This window comes from Pantherophis guttatus, chromosome 2, assembly GCF_059756535.1.
Source record: "Pantherophis guttatus breed Tessera chromosome 2, ASM5975653v1, whole genome shotgun sequence".
Taxonomy (NCBI): domain Eukaryota; kingdom Metazoa; phylum Chordata; class Lepidosauria; order Squamata; family Colubridae; genus Pantherophis; species Pantherophis guttatus.
The window spans coordinates 190,385,754-190,410,917 of NC_142064.1; the positions used below are offsets into that span (position 1 = coordinate 190,385,754).

At 39.5% G+C, this 25,164-nt stretch overlaps 1 protein-coding gene and 1 long non-coding RNA gene across 5 annotated transcripts in view; one reads left to right on the top strand and one right to left on the bottom strand.

Annotated features, from left to right (window-relative positions):
• Positions 1-632: 632 nt before the first annotated feature.
• On the bottom strand, positions 633-7,016 carry LOC148115468 (uncharacterized). Its single transcript, XR_015731662.1, has 3 exons — positions 6,889-7,016; positions 4,219-4,317; positions 633-3,897 (listed from the first exon to the last, which is right to left on the bottom strand). It is a non-coding gene; the product is annotated as an uncharacterized LOC148115468 (long non-coding RNA).
• FNIP1 (folliculin interacting protein 1) overlaps positions 6,665-25,164 on the top strand; it is a 101,073-nt gene continuing 82,573 nt past the window's right edge. For all 4 annotated transcript variants that reach the window (XM_034404300.2, XM_034404315.2, XM_034404322.2 and 1 more), the window contains exon 1: positions 6,665-6,966. In XM_034404300.2, the coding sequence (XP_034260191.2) occupies positions 6,872-6,966 (95 nt within the window). In that variant the 5' untranslated portion in view covers positions 6,665-6,871. The remainder of the gene's footprint in view (positions 6,967-25,164) is intronic.

The following is a 25,164-nucleotide window of genomic DNA, read 5'->3' on the forward strand; positions in this document are numbered from 1 at the left end:
GATTTAAAAAGATTGTTCTGCGTATTCTTAACATTTTATCGATGACACAATGTTTAATATACCTTTTGGTTTGTAAGTATCTAACGTATTTATAAAAACTGAAGTGTGATGGCTAGAAAAAGTCGCTATGAAGAGGAGATCAGAAGCAGCTGCTGCCTTTTGAAAACTAACCAAAGCTCCTTATTATGCTTGGATTTGGTTTAGTACAACCTTTTTTGGAGAGCAATTTTACTGATGCTATTCCATGAAAAAATAATCAAGACAAAGTAAATCTTTGCTGGCTCTTATTGCCTTTGTCATATGGTTATACCAGTGGAAAAAGAAGCTTAATACTCATTTCTGATTTCTCTTAATGTTATTTTCCAAAACATCTAATGTGGTCAAGGTCACTTTATAATGAAGATTCTCCTCTGATGGACGTCTACAGTGGTGTTGACATAAGCACAGCAACATATCCAGCAAGCTTCTGATTCCAGTCAGGAATAATCTGCCCGATGTAGTCCTTCATGGGGTCAGTTCAAATTTTCATTTTACATAACACAACATTGCTAATGAGAGAGTTTGTTCCTATCAAAAGCCCTTGCTTTACAGAATAATAAAAGGCAGCTCTTCAGTTTGCCCGAAAAATTAGATGGAAACAATATCATTTATTATAGAGACACATTATTACACATAGGACTGACTGACATTGTCTAGTCACCACTTAATGGCTTGCATATCAAATAAAAACTTAGAAGTATGACCGAATCTTGGATTTTAGACATTTGCTGGAGGTTACATTTTGCTTGCAACCCATGACCATGATCCTTCTCATTTCTCACCTAATGTTAAGAGAGTATAGAATGTACTATGTGGGAATGCCATGGACTCTGGCATTGGAGTCTAATTTTGTGCATTTGTTTTCATGCATAGTTGATATTTTCCAATCTGTATTTCAATTTTACTTTCCAGGTAACTTTGGGATTCTTGGTGCTCTCTGAGTTTGTTTGTTCATTTGTTTGTTTGCACACATTTCATTACCAAACTAGGTAACAGCATCACAAAAGACCAATGAGCTGGGGGCAATCCAATCCAGGATTTATAGAAATTTCACACAATTGAAATTAAACATACTGTATAAATTCTGCTTCATCCCTAACTTGGGAAAAATTGTTTCATTTTGTTCACATATAAGTGTTATTAAGGCTAGATTATTTCTTGTTACGGAGCAGAGAAGATGGGTTTCTCTGTTTGAATTTCTGCTTAGAATTATTAGGATGTTCCAAACTATTTCTCAAGCACAAAAGTGGGGCTTCAATTGCTGACAGAAAAAGAAAGGTCTGGTTATATTGATTGATTCACTGATTCTATAGCCCATCTTTATTATTTTTATAAGCAACTCAAGGTGGCGAACATCTCTAATACTCTTCCTCCTATTTCCCCCCACAATAACAATCTTGAGCTGAGAGTGTGTGACTGGTCCAATATCACCCAGCTGGCTTTCATAGGTAAGGCCGGACTTCAACTCCCAGACTCCCAGGTTCCAGCCTGGTGCTTTAAACACTAGGCCAAACTGGCTCCCCTATGTAAATTGGAGTGGGACAGGAAAATGCATTATATTTGGTGACTGTTATATCTACTACCAAGTCTTTACTCTGCCATACAATTTTGATACTCAGCACCATGTTTCGCAGGAGTAAGAAATAGAAAAAAAGATTGAAGTTCTTCTGCTGTACTTTTGACCGACCATCACTTTTCATCAGCACTAAAGTCCCTTTGCACAAATTCTATTTGTGTGAAATTTGTGATTCTTCTCCCCTTGCTATTTTAACTGCACATTTCATCACATTCTGGTTTCAAAACAATGAAGTTGCAAGCCATTTTAATTTTTTTTAAAAATCAAATGTAACCTGAAAAACTCAATTTTCTATCATATTTAGCGTGTTTCATCTCTACAAAGTTTAATCTTGACTGCTAATTGACTAATTGGTACATAACCTTAAAATGGCCCATTTTCAATCTTGAATTAGTTTATAAGCAGATTACAAGATTCATTTAAGCAGTTTAAAAGATTCTATAAAATTTAACTAAAGATTTACTAAACCTTAAACTAAATAAAGAAAACTTTGAAGGAAAGCTAAACCATAATAGAGAAAAATATGAAAGTTTTGTATGCTTGCTTTGTTACCGTTACAAATTTAAACATGGGGTTCAAAGAGAAAATGTATAGAAATGGTACAAAATCCTTAGTCAGTTTTTCCTTCCTAACTCAATAGAATGTTTTACCTTTTTTCCCCCTCCAAGTCACTTTTTAACTTGTTCCCAAGGAAGTGAATATTATATTTATTCAGACTTCCAACAGAACAAAAGGAAGAGCTGTGAAGACCTATGGGCTTTGTTGAGCTTCATGGAATTAAAGGTTCTGCTTTCTATCCCCCATCTCCTCAGAACCTTTGTTCAGTCACTAGTGCTTTTAATTGACTTCCTGATTCCAACAATGGTTTTGAACTTTTTCTTTCAAGCTATTCTCCTTCCTGGTATTTTTTTTTAAATTCTCCTATTGGTCTAGTATTCAATTGATGCTTCCTTACAAAGAAGTGGCATAGTTTTAAGTGCAACTATTTATTGGCCCTAGAATGACCATTTCCTTGGCCCTCAAATATTGTAGAGCTAATTTGGTATAGTGGCTAAGGCAGCATCCTAGAAATTGGGAGATCGTGAGTTCTAGTCCTGCCTTAGGCCCCAAACCAACTACATGACCTTGGACCAATCATTCTTAGCCCTAGGAAGGAGACAATGGTAAACTATGTCCGAAAAATCTTGCCATGAAAATTTCAGGGACTTGTTCAGGCAGTCACCAGGAGTCAATAATGACTCAAAAACACACACCCAAAAGGGATGAAAATACTGGATTAAAGCATTTTGCTTTTTGATCCTTTGAAACTGCATTTAAGACACATCTCAGCTGTCACTTTCAGTCTATAGAATATATTTTCCCTTACTTTGACAAATGAACTGTAGGAAGTTAGCACCCACTCCTTTCCTGGAAGAGTGAAATATTTTAGGAAATATGAAAAAGGCAGAATATTATATTTCCCTGGATGAGAAGTGGAGAAGCATATTTTACAGACAAAGCAGCTCCCACCTTCCTGCCCCCCACCCTTTGTCAATGGGCCATTAAGGCCTGGGCCAGTCTATTCTACATAACAAAGATCTACCTCCTTCAGGCAGAGCCAAAGTAGGAATTGCCAAAGATCAACAAAGATAGGATTAGCCCTCTACACAAAGCAGCAGAAACTCACCACATGTGACCTGGGAAGCACATGTGACCATCAGCCAGCAAGACCCCCACCCCTGAGAGTCTGACAACCAATCAGAGTACTCTTTCTGGGCCCCAGGAAGTTCAAAGCCAGAGAGAGCATAAAACCTGAAAAACTTGCTGTATCTGCCCTTTTCTGTTCAGGAACTCAAGCCATGTGATCCTGTCCACCATTAAACCATCTTTCCAAGCAGCCTCCGTGTTTCCAGTGTCTGTTTCCCCACTTGGAGCAGAACCCAGAAGGATGTTTCTTCCAACAGAACATAGCTTAGTTTCTCACATACATTAACGTCTATACTTGGAAGAATATCCTAATCATAAAAGCAATCTTACATGCCAATTGGCACTAAAATCTTCCAGTCTTTTTCATGATAAAATCAGTAGATTTGGGACCCTCAAGATAAGGAGGGCTATCAATCATGGCTCTTCAGGGAGTAGTTTTGGGAGAAGATGAGTGATAGACTTAAAGTCTTAGCAAAAAGTTTTGAGAACCACTAAAACCACTCCCCACCCATGTCTGGCTTTTTGGATTTGGAGAAACATTGACAAAATATCCTCCTTGTTTCAAAATGGGGAAGTGAGACTGTTCCTCCTAAAAGCTGAGCAAATGGGAAAACAGAGAGAAATAAAAATATATGAAGGTATATGAAGCAAAGGCAGGTAAATGTATATGATTAACTCAAACTAGGAAGAATATTTTTAATTGTCTCTAAAGGTTAAGCTAGAATTTTAACAGTGGTTTGTTGAATAACTAGAATAGTGCATCATACTCAACACATAGAAGATATATTCATGCAGCTCATCCAAAAGAACACCGGAGTATTTTATGTTTATATTTCAGGTGGGAATAATAAGAGAGCTAATGGTTTGATTTGGACTACTTACTGTGATTAGGAATGGCTAAGAGCTTCACCACTTACTTTTGTCACAAGGTTTTGCATGGCAGTGTCTTCCCAGATCAGTACACCATCATCTTTTCTGCGCATACCTATATTTTCCCAAAAGGGCAGCAACTCCACCTGGAAAGTGTAGCCATAAAGATATCAAGAGAAGCAACTTCTAAAATCAAGACTCCCATCAGGCCAACTCAAATATCTGATGTTTGGAACCAGAAAGTGAATATAGTTCGTTAATCATTTTATTTTAACTATCAGGGAGTTACTACCAGGGAGGATTTGTGTCTCAATTGCCAAGATGACTTAATTGACTTTTGTCTATACAGGTAGTCCTTGACCTACGATCCCAGTTCAGACCAGAACTTCCATTACTAAGCAATTTGATTAAGCGAGTTATGCCCAATTTTACAATCTTTTTTGCTATGGTTAGTAAATCATATAGTTATTAAGCATACTGAGTTTCCACCACTGAGCTTGCTTGTTGCAAGTTGGTTAGGGAGGTTGCAGTTAGGAATCCCAGGATGTTGCAACCATTGTAAATACATGCTAGTTGCCAAGCATCTGAATTTTGATCACATGATTGTGGGGATGTTGCAGTGGAAATACCAGTCACTTTTTTCAGCACCACTGGAACTTTGAACCATTATTAAATGAATGATTGTAAATCGAGGACTACCATGGTGGCACAGTGGTTAGAACTACAGGCTGCTACCAGCAGTTGGGCAATTCGATTCTCACCAGGCTCAAGGTTGACTCAGCCTTCCATCCTTCTGAGGTCGGTAAAATGAGAACCCAGATTGTTTGGGTTAATATGCTGACTTTTTAAACCGCTTGGAGAGGGCTGTAAAGCACTGTGAAGCAGTATATAAGTCTAAGTGCTATTGTTATTGCTATACGCCTTGCCTGTAAGGTAGAGGATGAAAGGAAGATCTACAGTAAATGTTGCAACATTGAATATTCTGTTTCCAGCCTTGTCCTCTTCTATGATCCTTGTACCAAGGTTAGGAACTTTTTGTGTATGAGAAGAGAAGTTAACACTTTGAGAAGGCTCAAAGATGTCACATTTTTGTGTGCTGGGATTTTCTATATTTTTCTGGGGTTTGTACACAGACAAATTCTTTTTGGAAACAGCCAGCCAGAGACAGATGAATAATTCTGACCAATAACAGACCATTATGTGTCATCACCATGGTCAGTCTTAATGCATGGCTAGATTTCCTGAAAGGCAGATTGCATTTGTACAGTCCACTACATCTAGAGCTCTATTGCGACACTTGCACCTTGAATCACTGGGTGTGCAGTTTTGTCATCATTGGAACACTCATACCTAGCACACCATAGTGTAAAGGGTCGTGGAGTGATGGATGGTGATGGAGAAGAGAAGCTAAAGATTTAAGATCACTCCTATCTGGTGAAATGTAGAACTTTTTGGGCAACTCCCCAATCTCACTTTCCTTGAAGCAACTTAAACTAAATGGTGGCGCATGTGGGACACCAACAAAGTAAGTTCTTATGGATACTGTCTTTAGCTCTCAAGGGAAAAGCGCTTAGCTTCAGTTGCTGGCTGTCTTGCCCATCTTCACTTTTGTTTCCCAACCATCTTGACATCTTTCCCGGTGATTTGTAACTGAGAGGACTTAGGGAAATTTCATAGCATCCACAATTAATATCTTGGCACAATCACTTTGTAACCATTTCAGTCGGTTGCTAACATAAACGAAAGACGCTCCCCCCCCCCTTCATGGCACTTTTGAACTCTGACTTTTAGAACAATGTAACTAGAGTCTTCTCCTGACTGAACAGAACTAAAACGGAGCAGAAACGGGAGGGTTGGAGGGAGTTCCCAGCAGTATTACTCAAAATTATGTTTATAGAACATTTTTGCCTTCTTGCGCTCTAGATCGCTGTTAGAACGGATGCTCAGAATAACAGAGTTGGAAAGGATCTTGGAGGTCATCTAGTCCAACCCCCTGCCTAGGCAGGAAACCCTACACCACTTCAGACAAATGATTATCCAATCTCTTCTTAAAAACTTCCAGTGTTGGAGCATTTTCTGGAGGCAAGTTGTTCCCCTGATTAATTGTTTTAATTGTCAGGAAATTTCTCCTTAGTTCTAGGTTTGCTTCTCTCCCTGATTAGTTTCCACCCATTGTTTCTTGTCCTGCCCTCAGGTGCTTTGGAGAATAGCTTGACTCCCTCTTCTTTGTGGCAGCCCCCTCAGTTGGTCCCCGTTAAGCAAAATTCCCTTGCGCTTTAATGGGACCTAAGCCAATCGGGGGTAAAATTGGCGGAGGAATCCGAATTAATTTGTCTAACACCCCCCCCCCCCCGCCGCCAATTCCACGCTCCCCTCCCCCGGTTTCTCTCCACACCAAAACATCCCAGGGCTGCCGCGCCGCCAAGCCAAGCAGGGATACGGTTTTGCCCACGTGGGTTGGCCCGGCCAGCCAATCCGCGGCCGGGGAAACCCGCGCGAAGCCCCGCCCTCCTCCTCCTCCCCCCTCCCCGCTCCCTCCCGTTCTCTTCAGCCGCGGCTGCTGCAAGTGATTAATTTTTGTCATATGACTGTCACACCGTATGGAGTCGGGTTCGAGGAACTAAGCTGGCTGCCCCAGCTGCGAAAGGGCGATCGCTGCACGGGCTGTTCCCTGCCGGGACGGAGCGTCGCATTCCCAAAATGCCTCCCACACCCACCTTGTTGCAGAAGCTTTTCAACAAAAAGAACGGCTTGGTTTCCCCCGGCAAGGAGTTCAAGGAAGAGGCGGTCTTCAGGTAGGTAGGGCAGGCGAAAGCCGGGCGAGGCAGCGGCTGCCAGCTTGTCTCAGGCGGAGGAAGCGTGCTTGGCTTTCCGCTGTGTTGGCTGCTCCTCTCCGCTCGATCGCTTCCTACTGCACCCCAGAAACGAGTGCCGGGGGTGGGGGCTCGATCCTGTCCCCCCTCCCTCCCTCCCCTTCTTGGTCCGGGCTCTTTCCGCCCGTCTGGCTTCCCCGAAGGAGCCTGGAGGAGGAGGAGGAGGAGGAGAAGGCGGGCGCGCAGGATTTCTTTCTTGGCAAGCTCTGCGCTGCCTTGGCGCCCGCATCGCCGGGCTCCCTCTCGGGCGGAAATCACACGGATATGCGCCTTCGCTGTGCGCCAAAACTTGGTGCGAGCTTCTTTCTTTCTTTCTTCCTCCGGGGGGGCTTCTCCCTCCTCCTCCCCGCCGTCTAAACACGATCTCTTTTTTTCCCCCCTGAGAATTGGGCACATCACGTGCAGGCAAAGGCTGCGCAAACCGGGGTTTACATCACTTTCCGTCGGTTGCCAAAGCCTAAAAGAACCAGAAGGATCCATTCTCCTCCTCCTCCTCCTCCTCTTCTTCTTCCTCCTCCTAGTCCCGCTTCGGCTGCCTTTGAAGTTCTCTTCTTTCGTTCTGCATCAGAAGGGATCCCTTCTTCCTTCCACTTGCTGGTTCGTTTCCTCTTTCTTCTTGCCTTGATGCCGCGTATTGACTGAACAGGTTGTTGTTGTTCTTCTTTTTTTTTTTTAAAGGCTCTTGACTGCCTTTGCCAGGAGAAAGGGGAGAGTTGCCGTTTGGCCAGAGCTACCTTAAAATGTTAAGGAAGGACAAAAGGCAATGACGGGATTGCCAGCTGTGAGTAGGGTTATGGAGGAATCTCTCGAGGTCTAGTCACAACACAATCCTGTAAGGCTGCAGGCTCGGGCTAGCAAAGTGATCTCTCTTCCCCAATACCCCCCCCCCCCATTTTTCCCCACCTCTCCTTTTTCTCACCTGTATACTGAAGGGCAGCTTTCTCCACCAAACTTCGCCACCAAACTTTGCCTGTTGAATTGGTCTACACGGTATTCCATTATTCATAAATGGGATTGGTGGCTGGTTGCTGGAGGCATCAGGTTGGGGAAAGTTGCTTTACAACAAAAATTATTATTCATTACATTCGATACTTAATCATTCTGCTTTGGGCTGTTGAAGAAAAAGTGGCCTCGTGTATTAGAAACTTAGAGCCTATTATTATCTATTTATGGTACGGTTTAGTCATATGACTATTATTTGCCTAGAGATGGCAGTGATAAGGATTGTATTTAGAGTCGAACTGAGCTTCATTCAGTTTCAGTCAGTAACTCTGAAGCCTTTGCTGTACTGTCCAGCCTTGCCTCTGAACAGGGGCAAGGGAGGTGGCAGCTCCATCCTATACATGTTTCTTGGACCTGAGTGCAATCCTGAATAAGGGTGGACTTTTGAACTCTGCTGCATCCCCGTTCACAATGAATTAATTGGGAGTAAAATAATTCAAAATGCCAATTTGAGCAAAAAGCATTGGTTTATGCTGTGCCAAAGCTTTAAAAATATAGGATTGGATTGACATCGGCAAGTGGACTTTTACAGCTAGAAGAGGAATTACTTGCAAAGTTGGAATTTAGTATTAAAATATTGGTGCAAGTGAGATTCACTGTGTCTCTACATTTAGGTGCATAAATTACATAACACATTCTTTTCTACCTTGTGGAAACTGCTTGGTTGTTGCTATTGATTTTTGACATGTATTTAGCTATCTTTATGACATTCCTACTTAAAACTGGCTACTTGCCTTTGCTTTCATGGTGCTCCATCTTTCAGTTTAATTACATGTCAGAAATTAAAATATATAGCCTCAGGGCTATGAGGAACCATTTATCAGCTTTGTTTAATTTTGATTATAGCCATATTGTTATTTTGTTGGCACTGGATGCTACATTTATTTGAAACTATTCGTAACATATAAATCTACTGTATTATCTCAGTAAAACTGTCACTGCACTTTTAAAGGATTTTGTGTAGATTGATATATAAAAAGCCAGCAACAGACTATTTAAGCATCATGGGGTTCCTTCTTAAATTTAAGACACTGCATTTACTTTTATCTTGACTTTTAATTATTTAACTGCCCACTTTGTTAGGAAGACTTTAACATCATACAGTTTAGCATTCACTATATTGATATGTACAAATAATAAAACAAAATGTACATATGAGCTGTAACCTCTTTGCTTTTCTCATTTCCACTCTGAGTTTGATGCCCATGAATTGGCTGTGCCAGCCTGTGATCACGGTCTCCCAATAAATCTGAAGATCTAGATCTACAAACTTGCACTCCCTTATCTAGAAGCAAGTCTCTTGAATTCTGTTGGGCTTTTCCCCCTGAATAGATACAAATAAAACTAATCTTAAGTGTTTTGAGCAAAACCTAGGTTTCCGAGTGAAATGTTTGTACTTAGAGAGAAATTGAATAGCTGTATTACCACATTTCTGATAAAATTAATTAGCTCAATATTTGTGCAGCTCAATATTTGAAAGTCCATAGAAGGATAGTATAACACTTGTACATATGCCACTGTTCTAGTACAGGTAGTCCTTGACTTACGACCATTCGTTTAGTGGCTGTTCAAAGTTATAACATTAAAAAAAGTGACTTATGACTGGTTCTTACACTTATAACTGTCACACCACATGATCAAAATTTGGACGCTTGGCAACCAACATTGATGACAATTGCAATGTCCCAGGGTCACAAAATACTGCCCAGCCAGCTTTCGACAAGCAAAATCAATGGGGGTAGCTGGATTCATTTAACGACCACATGATTCACTTAATGACCCCAACTATGGTAGAAAAAGTCATACAATTGGGCACAGCTCACTTCACCACCACCTTGCTTAGTAATGGAAATTCTAATTCCAATTGTGGTCGTAAATCGAGGACTATCCATAAGGTAACAAAAGTCAAAGGCTTCCTTTTTAGTACGCACAATAAAAGTTAAACTTCTAGTTAAATAGAATATTTACAGTGTACCTTGGAGCTTATGTTTAATAAGTAGTTTTTTTAATTAGTTTAAAAATTGGGAATTTCTTATGACAAATCTAAATAAACACTATGCAGTTATTGATGAACACTGCTTTTGGGGTGGGCCTTGAGGAATCTTCAGTGTATGCTTGTACCTGCAAGAAGAATGAACATTGCTGTTAGCCTGTACTATATGTTCATAGCCCTAACTAGCTTGTCAACCCTTCATACCTTTAATTGCTTGGTTATGTATGTATGTATGTATGTATGTATGTATGTATGTATGTATGTATGTATTTATTTATTTATTTATTTATTTATTTATTTATTTATTAGTCCAATTTATATGCCGCCCTTCTCCGTAGACTCAGGGCGGCTTACAATGCATTATAGCAATAACCTGCATACTTTTATGTATATACCTGCTTATTAGGGCTTTCGGCTCCCCCTAAGTAGTGTTGTTCTATACAAAGCTGGCTTATTGCCCCCACAATCCGGGTCCTCAATTTACTTACCTCGAAAGGATGGAAGGCTGAGTCAACCTTGAGCCTGGTGAGATTTGAACTCACACTAATTGCAGGCAGCTGGCAGCTAAGTGCTAGCACTTAACAGCACTTAGTTCACTGCACCACCAAGGCTCTCTACCTGCAAATTTTGCTCACTGATTATTACCTTCTGTGTTTTTAAGTAGCAGGGTGGCATTTAAGGTGGTGAAATTTTGATACAAATGAAGCATTCAGAAATTTGGAATTTAAACATGTTTCAAAATCTTGATGGTTTTAGAGCTAGTAAGGCTCTGACTCTGAGTAAGGGTGCTGTCAGCGCATTTGATATTGGCAATGCAGATTGTTCTTTTTATTAGTGGAATTTCAAAACAAGGCTATGTATATGTCAATCAGTACACATATTGGTACATGTGTATATATGTGCCATGGTTTGTTTTATGTGCAAGTCTGGATATATCCACTTATTCTATCCCATGGGTGGAACAGAGAACAGTCTCAACTCTTCAACTGTCTGCTAAATGTTCCCCAAATATTTTTTGATTGTTTGGAATTCTTTTGAATAGCTTTTGGACAGGCATGGAGGATTCCTTGTGGAAGTGGAAGAAGTAGAAAATCTACTGTGTGAAAATTATACTTGGATGATCATAGAACCCTATTAATTAATTAATTAAGTAATTAATTAAGTAATGTCACCTTGTATGTACACATATGCCCATTCACACCTAAACAAGATAGCACAATTTTGCAAGCCAAGTACATCATCGGGAATTAACAAATCAGCAGTTATTGGACATGATAGCTCTAGACATCCCTACATGAATATTTTCTGATTCTCAGACACTGGGGACAAATCACCATATATTTATATGTGCTTTGCCAGAGACATCTACTTCCTTGTTACTGAGACAGTATGTTGGGATTTGTCCAGCTTTTTCCAACCAGATGGACTGTAATGGCATTATTGCTCTCAGAATTCCCAGTTGGTAATGTTATCATCTGGAGGACAGTAAATCAGCGTAAGTAGCAATAAATTATCTTGGCCTAATCCAACCAGGCAGCACTAATATTCTTTAGGTTTGTGTATGTGTGTGTATACTTGTTGCAATATTTACTGTTCATGCCTTGTATATACTAGTCTGCTTAAAACCCATATATTAACTGATTCACCAATTAAAAGTCCCTGCCTACCACTTGTTCTGTGAAAGGACAAATGAACAAGGCAACAATAATAAAAGTTGTCGTATGTGTGTGAGTTCTTTTTTATTTCAAAAGATTGCTTTCTTGAGAAAAGTTGACACCACGATCTATTGCTCTTCACAATGCTGAATGTTTCTAAGCTCACTTTTCCTGCAAACCTGTCTTGAATTTAATACAATGAGTATTTTCTGTTTTCCTTGCCATTATCTAAATCATTTCTTCTAGAAAATTTATGTGAGAGTTACATGAGAATTTTATTATTAATAATAATACAAAACATACTGTACCTATAAACAGAGTTAGAAATCATGACCCCAGGTTTACTCTGTGTGTGTTACAGGTATTCCTCAATTTACAATCACAATTCAGTCCACAATTGGGTCATAAGTCATAATGGTTGTTAAGCAAGGCACTCATGTGAATGCCTCGCTTAACAGTCCCAATCCCAGCTCATTAAGAGACCACACCAGAGTGCCTCAGAGGGTGGGAGAGGCCTTGGGAGGCCTGGTATCCACTAGCGCACAGAAACCTATCACAGTCTGGGAGAACTTGGCTCGCTCAAGTGATGCGAAGGGCAGCTACTCTAGAAAGCTACCCAATAAAATATTTTCAGAGATAAAAAAAATCTCAGAACATCACAAGGGCTGGTGCTCATCTTGCAACATTCTGAGGCTCTTTCTATTCTTCCAAAACATTGTGAAAGCTAGTGTTTTAGCTGTGCCTTGTATCGGTTGGCCGCACTTGTCAATAGCTGCACAGGAAGGAAAAATACATGATTTCTAGTGGTCAGTGGGAGAAGGCCCAAGCTTTCCAGGAGTGGTGGGACAGGAGAAGGCCATGTGCTGGTGAGCTTAACCACTGAGGTCTTCCAGCCTGAGGTAGATTTCTGCTTTCTGATGGGGCTAGAAAGCTGAGGCCTACCAGCCCATGAGGGAGGGGACTTGCAGTACAGTCATAACAATTGGTTGGGTCACTACCTAGTGCCCAAATTCTTGTCACATGACTGCATGGGTGCTATAATGGTTGGAACCTGAGGAGTGGGTCATATGTCCTTTAGTGCATCATAATTTCAAACAGTCACTGAATGACCATAAATCAAGGACTACTTATATGTATGAATCAACTTGTAGGTTACAGTCTTGCCTGAAATGTTGAAATGACTTAAACATGTTCTATTTTTTAATCCTTTTTTTAAAAAAAAACATTCAAAAATGCAAATGTTATTTTCCTGCCATCTGTATTTCCACCCATCTGTCTCTCACCCTGGTTACAATATCGCACAAGAAATTGCATTCTCTAGTTTTTATTAGTTATATTGTTCCTTTTGGGGGTGGGAGGAGACCAAATGCTGTTTCTGGGCTATAGCCTTGGGCATGTTTTGTAATGTCAGTGTCGCACCGGATTGTCCATTTGTATTGGATTTGAAGTTATTATTCGATAAAATATGGAACGGGCAGAAAAGCTATATAAATCTGGATTACATTCAGTTGGCTGTTTTGTGTCAAAAAGAGTTTAGCCTGAGATTACAGGTGTGCCAGTTTTATCTTCCATTTTATTTGCACAACCTAAGATTTACAAATCTGTGTGGAGGAGACTTTTACGTCAAAGCTTTTTCATGTACAACTGCCTGCTTCCTGCGCCTCCTACACATCTATGCTGGCCTTTCTAAGAACTGGCCATCTGCCTGGCATCCAGGTAACTCCTTTTTCAAAAGGAATATAAAGCAGTTCCTTGTGCCTCCCCCAGCTATCTGGTGACCACAGAGATCTGGGAAGGCAAGAGGAAAAAGAAATAAGAATTGTCATTATGTCTGTTGGAAGAAATGTCCTTCTGGGTTCAGTTCCAAGTGGGGAAAAAGACACTGGATTCATGAAAGTTGCTTGGAAAGAAGTCGCTTATTGATGAACAGCTTGAGATCCTGGGCAGAGATGCTGAGAGTGCCTGGGTTTTATACCCTCTGTTGGGCTTTGAATTTGAGCATGTGCTCTGATTGGTTGTCAGACTCCTATGGAGCCATGCAGGGGTAACTTTGTAGGTTGTCTTTTGAGTCCCAGGCTTGGTGGACTCTTGCTGGGTGATGATGTAATGAAAAGGCTTTGGGCAATTCCTACTATGGCTCTGCCTAAAGGAGGTAGATCTTAGATATGCAGAATAGACTGGCCCAGGCCTTAATGGCCCATTGACAAAGGTGGGGGTGGGGGGTGGGGGCTGAGTTTCTGCCTCCCTTTTAGAGGAAATATTCTGCCCTTTTAACATTTCCTAAAATATCTCATTTTCCTAGGAGAGGGGTGGGTGCTAACTTCCTACAGTCTATCATACTAACATAAAGCTTGACTTTTTGATGTATTATTTATTTATTTAGCATATGGCATATCATACTTGGACTAGCAATATAAATTAACATTTCAACTAGATTAGTAGAACCCAAGAAAATATGTCAAAAAGATCTATGTTCAAATACCAATGTCTAGGTCTGGGCCATCTAACCACTGAAGCATTATATTTTTTTAAAAATCAGATACTGGACTGGTATATGCCCTCAGTTTACAGCTGATCATGATGTGATCTACAGTTTGATGTGGTATCCCACAGTCACACTGAGGGGAGGATACTATACCCCATTTATACAGAGTGTCCCAGCAGATGTCGTGTGGGTGTAAATCCTATTCAGGATTGTGGTAGTTCAAAACCTGGCACCTTTTTTGTGGGGTCATTTATATGTCTTCGTATAACTGGGCATTCAGACTTGTTGATTAACAATTATTTAATCACTTTATTTCTTAAGAGGAATTTGTTTAAATCTAGATGTTACATCTCTTTTCATTTCTCTGCCAAAATGCTTGCATGATCCCTTGGCAGATTTGCCAGTTTCATAAAAGTTGTTCTCAGGCTAACAACAATAAGCATTCTTAGCTGAAACTTAACAGGAAGATAGCCCATTTAACATAAAAATAGGCATCTAACAGCTAAACATAATTTGCCTTTCTGCAAATCCTTTGTTACAGATACTCAGGCTTCTTGCACTCCTGAATACTGATTAGCAGATATGCAGGAACAAACTTCACTGAACTCCCTTGCTTTCTTTCCTTGCCTGTTTTGGCTGTATGTTTCTTTGACTTTCATCTTGGCTTATAATGTTTAAACATAGAGGAATGCATTTTCCCAGTCAATTTTATTGGGAACCGACTGGCCTAGTTACTGGCCTAGTACTATAGCAGAAGATAACTTGGGATTCCTGTTTTGGGGTTTTGCTTGAAAGGCTACTAATTAATGCTTGAAAGGCTACTAATTAATGAATCAACAAAGGCAGCACAATAAATTAAGCTGCAGAAATCTACACCTTTACTTGGAATAAGCCAATTGCTCTAAATGGTACTTGCTTGGAATTCATTCCTAGGACTGGACTGCATCACTGCTTTTAACTTCTCTGCCAACTGGGAGTATCAACTTCTAACAACCATCTGATTGTTAGAAGAGCTGAGGCTGAGGCTTTAGTCCAGGACATTTAAAGGATATGACATTGAGGGAGGGTGGCTTTAGGCCTCTAAAGCCATTAGGGTTATTTTGTATATCTATGGAGTCAATCCTATAAGAAATCTCCCTATCTGAGGATACTGTGTGCGTCCGTCCTGCCTTCTTTCCATTACATCCGGCTTCTCATAGATACAAAGGAAAAGAAGTGACTCATTTCAGCATTCTTTTTGAACTCCACCAGGCTCTGTGTTGCAGGAATGTTGTAATGCGTGTCCTCCAGGCATCGCGCTCTGAGCGAACAGTGAAGTTAGGGTGAGATCAACTTCTAGAATTCCCAAGGTGCTGGGGAAGGCAGCACAAGTGTGGGAAGCAAAAGTGAAAAACAACTGAGAACTGAACTGATACCCTGAGGTTTCAGATCTCCATCTTCTTCCAGACAGACCCCATGTGAATTTTTCCTGTGGTTGGCTTCCCTTATTGACCTTCAGGTTCATCCAAATGAATGTGTGTGGGATTGTTTAGTCACTGTCCCATTTGCACTGTTACTTTCTGTCCTGTTTTGGCTGGCTTGAAAGCATTCCCTTTCTGCTGCAAAGCTCTGTAGCTTTTTCCCCTCTTCTTATACTTCACTTGCAAAATTTCTTCCACAAAGTCTGAATCTAAAGAATTCCCCCCCCCCTTTTTTACAGAAAGAGTCATGGTGGAATGACTTTTTCAAATCATGTACCATCTTCTGTTTCTTTTTAGAACATTGGTTCCATTATCCTTTCTCTTGGATTGAGAGTTTTCTTCTTTTTTTTACATGCTGCTTCTGGATTTGTTTGTTGAAGAAGAAAATAACCAGCTGGATGATTTCATAATTACACAGGATCTCTTATTGCTACATTTAACTCTAGGTGCAAGATCACATGCTTCTGAGTAACTCAAAGAAGGAACTTGCACTTGGTTTTATGGGTGAACATCATTCTGAATTTGAATTACATTTGATTCACTCCAGTTATAAAAAACCCATTACTTTTAATTGATCCCAATCAAATTTTGATATTTTTTTTAAACAAATCAGTGTAAGATAAAATGTGCCAAGTTCAGTAAGAGGAAACAGCTTCTTGTCATTTAGGGTGTGTTCCCAAGATCACTTGATATGGATTAACTGATCTTAAAACACATTAATCTTTCTTTGGGTTGGGCAAGGCAGCTAAAACCTTACTATTTTTTAAAGAAAAAATGCACTGCTTCCCTAGATAGGGTTACACAGGATGGTATCTTTTAAATAGAAACATAGTGTGCTTCGGATTATCAAAATGCAGTTTTTCTCAATCTTACTATACATTACTTACTCTGATTTCTAACTCTGTTTACAGGCACAGTATGTTTTGTAGAAGGGGAAAAGGATAAAAAAAGATTTTAAAAAAGTGCTTCATTCAACAACCTTGGTTAAGCCATGATTTAGAATGTTAAGTGAATTTAGTGTTAGGCATTGATCCTCGGAGAACTGAGTAGAATTGACTTCAGTAGTAGTAGTTCTTAGTAGTTCAATTACTACCAACCTGCCTTCCATTGAGGACCTGTATACTGCATGAGTCAAAAAGGGGGCTGTGAAAATATTTACAGACTCCTCGCATCCTGGACATAAACTGTTTCAACTCCTACTCTCAAAACGACACTATAAAGCACTGCACACCAGAACAACTAGACACAAGAACATTTTTTCCCAAATGCCATCACTCTGCTAAACAAATATTTCCCTCAACACTGTCAAACTATTCACTAAGTCTGCACTACTATTAATCTTCTTATCATTCCCACCACCCATCTCCTTCCACCTATGACTGTATGACTGTAACTTTGTTGCTTGTATCCTTACGATTTATATTGATAGTTTCCTGATTGCTTATTTGTAACCTATGACTATCATTAAGTGTTGTATCTTATTATTCTTGATGAACGTATCTTTTCTTTTATGTACACTGAGAGCATATGCACCAAGATAAATTCCTTGTGTGTCCAATCACACTTGGCCAATAAAAAATTCTATTCTATTCTTCTGCATATTCTGTGCTCCCCAAAAAGGCAATTGGTCTTTCTTTGTTTTTTCCTTGAAGAATTTCTCTTCTCATCCAAGAAGCTGGTGGGGAATGAAAGAATTTATATTTTTTTGCAGTCATCTGGTTAAATATCAATGGAGATTCTCAGTCATCCAGGTCATGTTTGTCCCAAAGATTCATCTGGTTGTTAGCACTCTGAAGGTTGGTCATTAGCTCATTGAGAGTCATTGAGGCCACTTGGGGGTTTTATCTGTATCCTCAGGGTCACCTGAATCAGAGTGCAAATTGGTGTGGAACCTTTTTTCATTTTGATTCAGGTGACCCTGAGGGTACAGACAAACCCCCAAACGGCTTCAATGACTCTCAGTGAGCTAATGACCAGATGACTGCAAAGAATATCAATCCTCTCATTCCCCTTCATTCAGTCATGACTAAAGAAACTTCTTGGATGAGAAGAAAAATGTCTTCAAGGAAAAAACAAAGGAAGTCCAATTACTTTTTGGAAAGCACCTTTTGGGACAACCATGACCTGGATGACTTAGAATTTCCATGGACATGTTCTGGGCTTCTTGAGTTATTCTAGTGACTGGAGAAGAAGTTGTTGCAATGCTACTAGAGCAACATAAGTACATGCAAAATTCTGAGTTTTGGGTACATCATTTTGTGACTTTCCATGGAGACATGCATGAAACAGAAATATTCATTCTTCACTGAGATCTAAAGATTCCATTCAGAAGGGGCTCTCCCCTTAAGAAGGCAGTTCACTTATTTCTAAAAACAAAAGTAGATGTTCTTTTAAATGACCAATTCTTAACATAGCTCTTAGAGTCTCAGATTTTCTTGCCAATTTCCATTCAGATCAAAGTTTACGTATTGTAGTAATGTTCAAGGAACTATGGACATTTTTTCCTCCTGACTTTCAGACAATATTTACCCAGATTTTAACCCCTTCTGAGCTTGACTTTAAAAATCTAAAATTGTACTTGGTGTTGCGATTTTCCTCTTCCTTCCACATTTACTTTTTGTGATGCTATTCAGGTTTAGAGGTAGGAATCCCCCCCCTTCTTTTCATTCCAAATTTTAATGGCAAAATAGGCTCTGGGGAATTTCTTTCCCTTCTTGCACTCATCCACCAACATGCTAGAAATTGAAGCATAATGAAACATTTTTTTGAGGATTAAAATTAATCAGAGCTTTCAACTTAATTACCAATAATTTGTCATTGTATTTAGCTTTAACTCATATGTACATGATAAATAAACTATCTGTGATATAGAGCCAACTCTCCTCTACCAAATCTGGACAGGAGGGAAACTTTCCATTGTTTCCATCTAAAACTGTTATAAGAATATTGTCTTGCTACTATTTTGAACAATAATTTTACTTAAAGATGGGCATTTGCCAAATCCAAACACCTGTCGTATCTCCAGGAACCTACCTTCTGGCATTTTCTTATGAAATACTGATGATTCTCTGTTATCACTGGCTTGCTTCTACTCGGCTTGGATTCAACTTCTAAAACATGAAAACAAATAATTTGAAAATAGGTAATAGGGTATTGCAACCAAGGATGGGTTCATTGAGGGGGGAAATGCATCCTACTCCAACAGACTGGCAATGTTCTCCTTAGTCTGCAGCTTCCTTATCAGTTTGCAGTTGACTTGCATGAAACTATTTCTGCCATAGGATGTCTTCTAAAGGGAAGTAATGACACACAGTCAGCTGCTTGCAGAACAAGATTGTTTCCTTGGTGTTAAACTCAAGTAGGTAGGGTAGGAGTTTTTATTTAAGGCTGCATGCTCTCCTGCAGGGATATAGCTTGCCCGTAGTGAAATTGCACCCATTATGATGTATAGAGTTGATTTAATTTGCTAGGAATAGTCAGGGCTGCTGAGAAAAGGCACCCTTTAATTTGGACATTCCTCTAGAAAGGCCTTTAGTGCTTTGCATTGCCTGTGCCTTTTAGCAGGGTTTCCCCCTTGAGATGAGCAGTGCAATGAGGTCAGTGCCCAGATCACATAATATACTTTTGATTCAATCTAGGTTGCTCTCATTCTGAACACTTTTTGGTGCAAAATTAATGATTGATTTCAGAACTAAAAGCAATTAAACGGAAACAAAGAGCAGTTTAGGCAAGGGGAAAGCAGGATTTCATATTACAAGAAGGTTTTATTGGGTCATATTTTCCCCCCTCCCTTTGCCATGTTCATTACCTTATGCTAAATAATTTTCTGTGACATCCAGACTTGAAGAACTATTTAAATTCTGGTTTGCAAACAGTGCAAACTGTTCAGTGTTCCTATAGATCCTAATTTGTTGTTGCTATCATTTGTACCTGTTACCAGCATCATGGAAAGTCTGTGTAATCTTCCCTATTCTGTATGAAAACCACTGAGTTCTAATAAGTACCCCAAAGAATGTGAGTTTCTGCACTCATCTTGGTCATTTAGTAATATCTTTCTGAATCACAATGAAGGATTTCACTGTTAACCTTCAGGTTAAGATTGCCTCCAGCCCTCGTGTCTTTTGTTTTCCTCAACTACAGTGACATCCATTTGCCTTATAACAGGCAGGGAGGGGAGTCAAATCCCACTAAACCACCACCTGTCTGAGAAGATTAGAGAAATAACTGAGGTGGGTCTAATAATATGGCCAAGTCTGACAGTAGCTTAACATTGCTGGATTAGGTCAGCTGATGCTATTTGGCCATCCTCCCTGCTCCCGCCATCTCCTCTGATGTTCCTGGATGGAGTGCACTTAATTCAGCTTTTATTTTCAGATAGTGACCCAAGAGGCATCTTTAGAAGTCTTTATTTTTATACCATTGTGACCCAGCTGTCTAAATCTGTTGAGCATCAGCTGTACACTTTTAAGTGACCTGTATTATTGGGCAAATCTTAATTCTCTCACTGATTCTCAGTCAGTGCCAGTGTTATCTTTGAAGAGTATGTTTTCATACAATGAAAACTCTAGGGAAATGGTCAGTATTTTGTTGCATAGAAATAGTGGAATGGGATGAGATTTGTTAGGTCTGCTTTAAAATACTCTAGGCCTAATGTACATTGTCCACCAAAGTAGCAGTACTTAGCCCATCTTGGTAAATTAAAAAAAAAACTAAGCAGGATTTGACCTGGTTGGCATTGGGTGATAGACCACTAGGAAATGCTAGGGCTCTAGGCTCTTTTGTTGGATGTATTCATGAAGTCAGCAGACTTAATCTTGACTTGAAAGAAACTTTTCATCTAGGTCAGATGTGTTCAAACTTGGCAGCTTTAAGACTTGTGGACTTCAAGTCCCAGAATTCTCCAGCCAGCTATGTTGCCTAGGTTGTTGGGAGAAAGAGTGATTTAAGAAAGTACAGTGTGGGATGACAGATAACCTCAAGATATAGCAAGCCACACAACTGAAATGAAGGCTGCCTACAAGCAGCAGTTTTGATTAGTAGATTCTTTTCTACTCTCCTGTTATATTAGCAATGGCCATAAATAGGAGATCTGCAATTTTGGTTTACATTGTTGGGCTACAACCCAGAGAATAGGGGAGTTCCTGGTTGCTGGGGTAAATGGCCTTGTCTTTTTAACATGCAAAGACTGCATTAAGGAAGGGAAAGTGGTAAATCCAGTAATAACCAAAATGATATTGGTTAAAGTAGGTTTTTTTCTTGCCCCATATAAAGATCAAACTTAGCATAATACATTTGGGATCCCAGCATCGATTTAAACAGAGATGATACTGCAGGTAACTGAGACTGAGGAGTTTCAGAAACAGTTTGTTTGATATCATCACTTATTAAGACAGTGCCTTTCAACATATTTTATGTATGTTCAAGGATTGAATAAAAAATAACATCCATGCCCCAGAACTGTAGTTTAAACAGGGATATTTTAATAAGTGAAACAGAAAAATAATCTGTGAAATGAGTTCTTTTGTTACCTGTTGGATATTTCTCTACATAATCACTATCATTCAGGACCCATTTCAGCCAATGATGAACATGTTTGTTAAAGCTGGCACAAAAGAACTCCACACATTGTTTGTTCACCTAGTCTCAACAGTCTTTTCCTTCATTTAAATGACATAGATGGAATAGGTGGAACTTTCAGTTTTCAAGTCTAGAATGGGGAAAAAATGGTGAGAGTCAGCTCTGAAAACGCCCTTCAGTGAGTCATCAAGTGTGAGGCAGAAAATTTTCTTTCTTGTGTTTCTGCACTCTGCTTAATTATGGCATCAAATTTTTGAGGTGTTCTGAGTTCATAGTGATGTAGGTTCATGGAAATCCATGTGAGTAACAATATTAATGTCCCCAAAAACTGTAATCATGAGTTACAATTGTCCAAAAAAATCTGTAACTATGCATTTTCCTGCTAAGGCCTGGTTTTTGAATTATATTTTTCTTCGGGTAACACGTTGTGACGATATTCCATAGATTAATGCTTTGTTTCTTGGTCATAATGATGAGCCCATATTTTGTCAGCTTCTGTGAAGCTGTGAAAAAGTTCCTCAAATTGCTCACAGATTTCAACTCTTTCAGCTTTTATTTCTGTCATGATCACGAGGAATCTGTCTTAGACATACCTTCTAACAGTGAAGAACATCAATAACGTGACAGCCAGGCTTGAGAGCAATTTCTCTTTGAATGATTTGCTGATTATCTTTAATCACTTCATTAATCTTTCTTGCATAATCCTCATTAATTGCTGTCGTAGGTCATCTACTTTATTCTTGAACACATAAGCTAACTGTTCCCAGTTTACGTTTTTTCATTTTTTGGTCCAATGATGCATAGTTTTTGTGCCAATACAATCATCATCATGAACAACCTGGGCTTAGTAGGGAATTTCAAATACAGGAATTCCTTCATCGTTCAATCGTGACATATTGACTCAAGCCCACTAACTAGTACTTACTATAGGATTCTGTTTTTTGAATACAATAGTTGCATAGATTTTTGCATAGCAACTTCCCACACCAACTGAAGTGAAAGAACAGATGTTTAAGAATTGATCAGAACTTCTTACAGTAGTTACAAGTGTAAGTTACAACATGAAATGTATTACTTTTCATTCCACCTTCATACTTATAACATTCCCAAACTGCTTTTCTTTGATAAATAAATCCTTAAAACAGCATGAATTAAGTTTTATTGGATTAGGTGGAACTCAGTGTGCAATTTAGCACCCACTTATCACAGCTAACACAGCTATGTCATTGCAAAGTATATGCACAACGCCTAGCGTCATAGATACAGAGAGTCTTATGTAAGCATGTACAAGCAGACAGATATGTTGGCTGGCGTTCAGAGGGATATGTTCACAAGTGGAGAACTATATGCAGCTGTACCTTTCATCATCTGTTTCTTCAATCGTGTTTCTTAATACTGAAGAACCAGGCCACATAATAACAACAGGGGCAGCAGCAACACTGGAGCAAACTTTTGTGTGTCTCTGAGCAACTGCTGCATCTAAAATAGCAAGCAGTGGTTTGTCTTCAATGTGCATCTTTGGATTCAAGCCAGAACTACATTTAAAAGATTAAAAGGCAACGGAAATGTATGAACCACAGGCATGCACCGTGTCTAAAAGCTGAATAGACTGTTGCTGTTGCAGCAGGTATAGTCTTAGATTTCCTTTCTCTCTGGCTCTGTTCCAGCAAGAGAGATGCCTGATTCTACAATTCCAGTTGTTTTTCCACGGGCAGGAGGGGAATGCTGTTTCCTTGGACATCTTGTTACCCAGTCTCTTAACACAGGGGTCAGCAACCCGTGGCTCTGGAGCCGCATGTGGCTCTTTCATTCCTCTGCTGCGGCTCCCTGTTGCCGGTTGGCTCCACAATTGATAGGGCTTTCGGTTAGGATAGGTAGAGGAAAAAGGATGCCGTGCTAAGAGGAGACTCTATGGTGGGGGAACCGGACTTCCAGTCGGCTCCATAATTGAACGGGGGCTTCCGGTTAGGACCTTTGTGGCTCTTTGGGTATAAGGTTGCCAACCCCTGTCTTAACACATATAACAAGTTCCTCCTTTCACTTAGAGCTTCAGGTAGCATACTTCATCTTGCACTTTATTTTAGCTGAACTATGGAGTGCAGCCATGCAACGAAAGTAACCACTTTTTAAAAAAATGAACACTTGATGTTGGGCAAAGTTAACACAGGAATAAACAAATTGTGCTAATTGACCTATAAGTTCCCTTGGTTGTTCTATGCTTTTGGTTTGATTGGCAGTCTCTCCCCACCTCCCTACTCTTATTGACCCTACAGTATTAATCGTTTATTAGCATGAGCATATTTGTTATAAAGTCATGTCCAGCAACAATAATTACATTAGAGACCATGTAAGGAACTGAAGTAATTATGTTGGGAGGTTTACAAAAACAAAGAAAACAACCCCAAATTGGTCAGAGTATTTAAACAGTTCTTGCTTCTGACCTTCATTCACACAGAGTTTTGAACAATTCTTTGTGGCTTTTGGCAAGTAACTGCCAGCAGTTTGTGTAGAGTTTCCTGTTTGCCCTCAAATGGTCAGGAAAACCCTACTTAGGTTTCCACACTAATGGAAGAGCTGAATGTCCTGTTCCTTTAGACTATATTGTGAGCACCTTCACATTTTGCTGTGAGCTGCTTCCAGCAGCAGGAAAACTGATTTATTCTGCAGCTCAGGAAAGACAGGAAGAAGAAAAGGCTTCTGTCTGTGAAGTCATGGCCATATCAAGCTTCTGATGTGCAGCCAACTGTCTTGGCATAAGACGAAATTGCTTGGAACAAGTTAAAACTGTTGCTCACAATGATTTTCCAAGTGGGGATCACATTGTAGCTTAAATGGCATCATCCCTACATGAATGGGAAGCTTGACCACTCTCGGGAGATCATGATGGATAGCAAGAGAAAACGTTTAGAAACTAAGGAGAGGTGACAAATGTAAACCCAGAAAGGGAGGATTAAAGATACACAGAGATTATCAGTGATTTGTAAGCGAAGAACAAGGAGGAAGGTGAAATAAAGTGATGGATTTGGAGTGGCATGGAGTGGCCCCCAAAACAGGAGCACATCATTCTACAATTGAAAAAGCTTTCATGTCCTAACTGTAACTAAGGTATGATGTTTACTCATTAGATTTCTTTAGAAAGGCATTCCCATGTCTTTGGCAGCCTCTTAATATGTTTACAACAACAGGGAAATTTATCTAAGTTCCATTTGGCATAGGAATACAAAGAGAGGTCACCTGTCACTTTTCGGTGGATTATGAAGCATCCTTTATTTAAGCTGGACTCCAAAGTGGCAAGATAGTAGTTAAACAGGTACAGTAGAAATCTAATGGATAATTATAATTATAGAAGAGAAAAGTGGTTATCTACTTCAAGATTGTCAGAATATTGCAGAATTCTTGCCAAGATTTCCTTCTGTCTCTTGTTCTTGGTTTATTATGAAGTTGTTAAGGTTACATAATGAGAGTGTTAAATTAAAAACTTTTCCTGCATCCTTTCTATTTTCATCTTGTCAGAAATAGTTTTAGGCCACTCAAAATTCCTAACTTAGAATCTAGATCCCTTCTGGGAGGACATCTAACCAGTAGAATGTAATTAGGTACAATATTATTATAGCCAAAGTCATGAGCTCCTCTTGATCAAGGATTTCTGTGTAATAGGAAAAAGCAAGCACATGTGTGAGATTTGTGTCATCTTTAATTCTTTTTCCACAAGGGTGTTTTTTAAGGACAAGTGTTTTAGGTAACATCTAGTTTTGACCATGGAAGAAGTATTTCTGAGAGAAACAATTGCTTGCCTATAATTCAGTGCTAAAGTTATGCTATATCCATGAGAGTTAATATAAACATAAATGTGACCAAATTGGAATGCTTAAATTAAATTAAGGTCCTTGGGTATTTATTTCCCAAACTAAGAAACAGTTTTATAACCTGATCATTTCTCGTATTCTA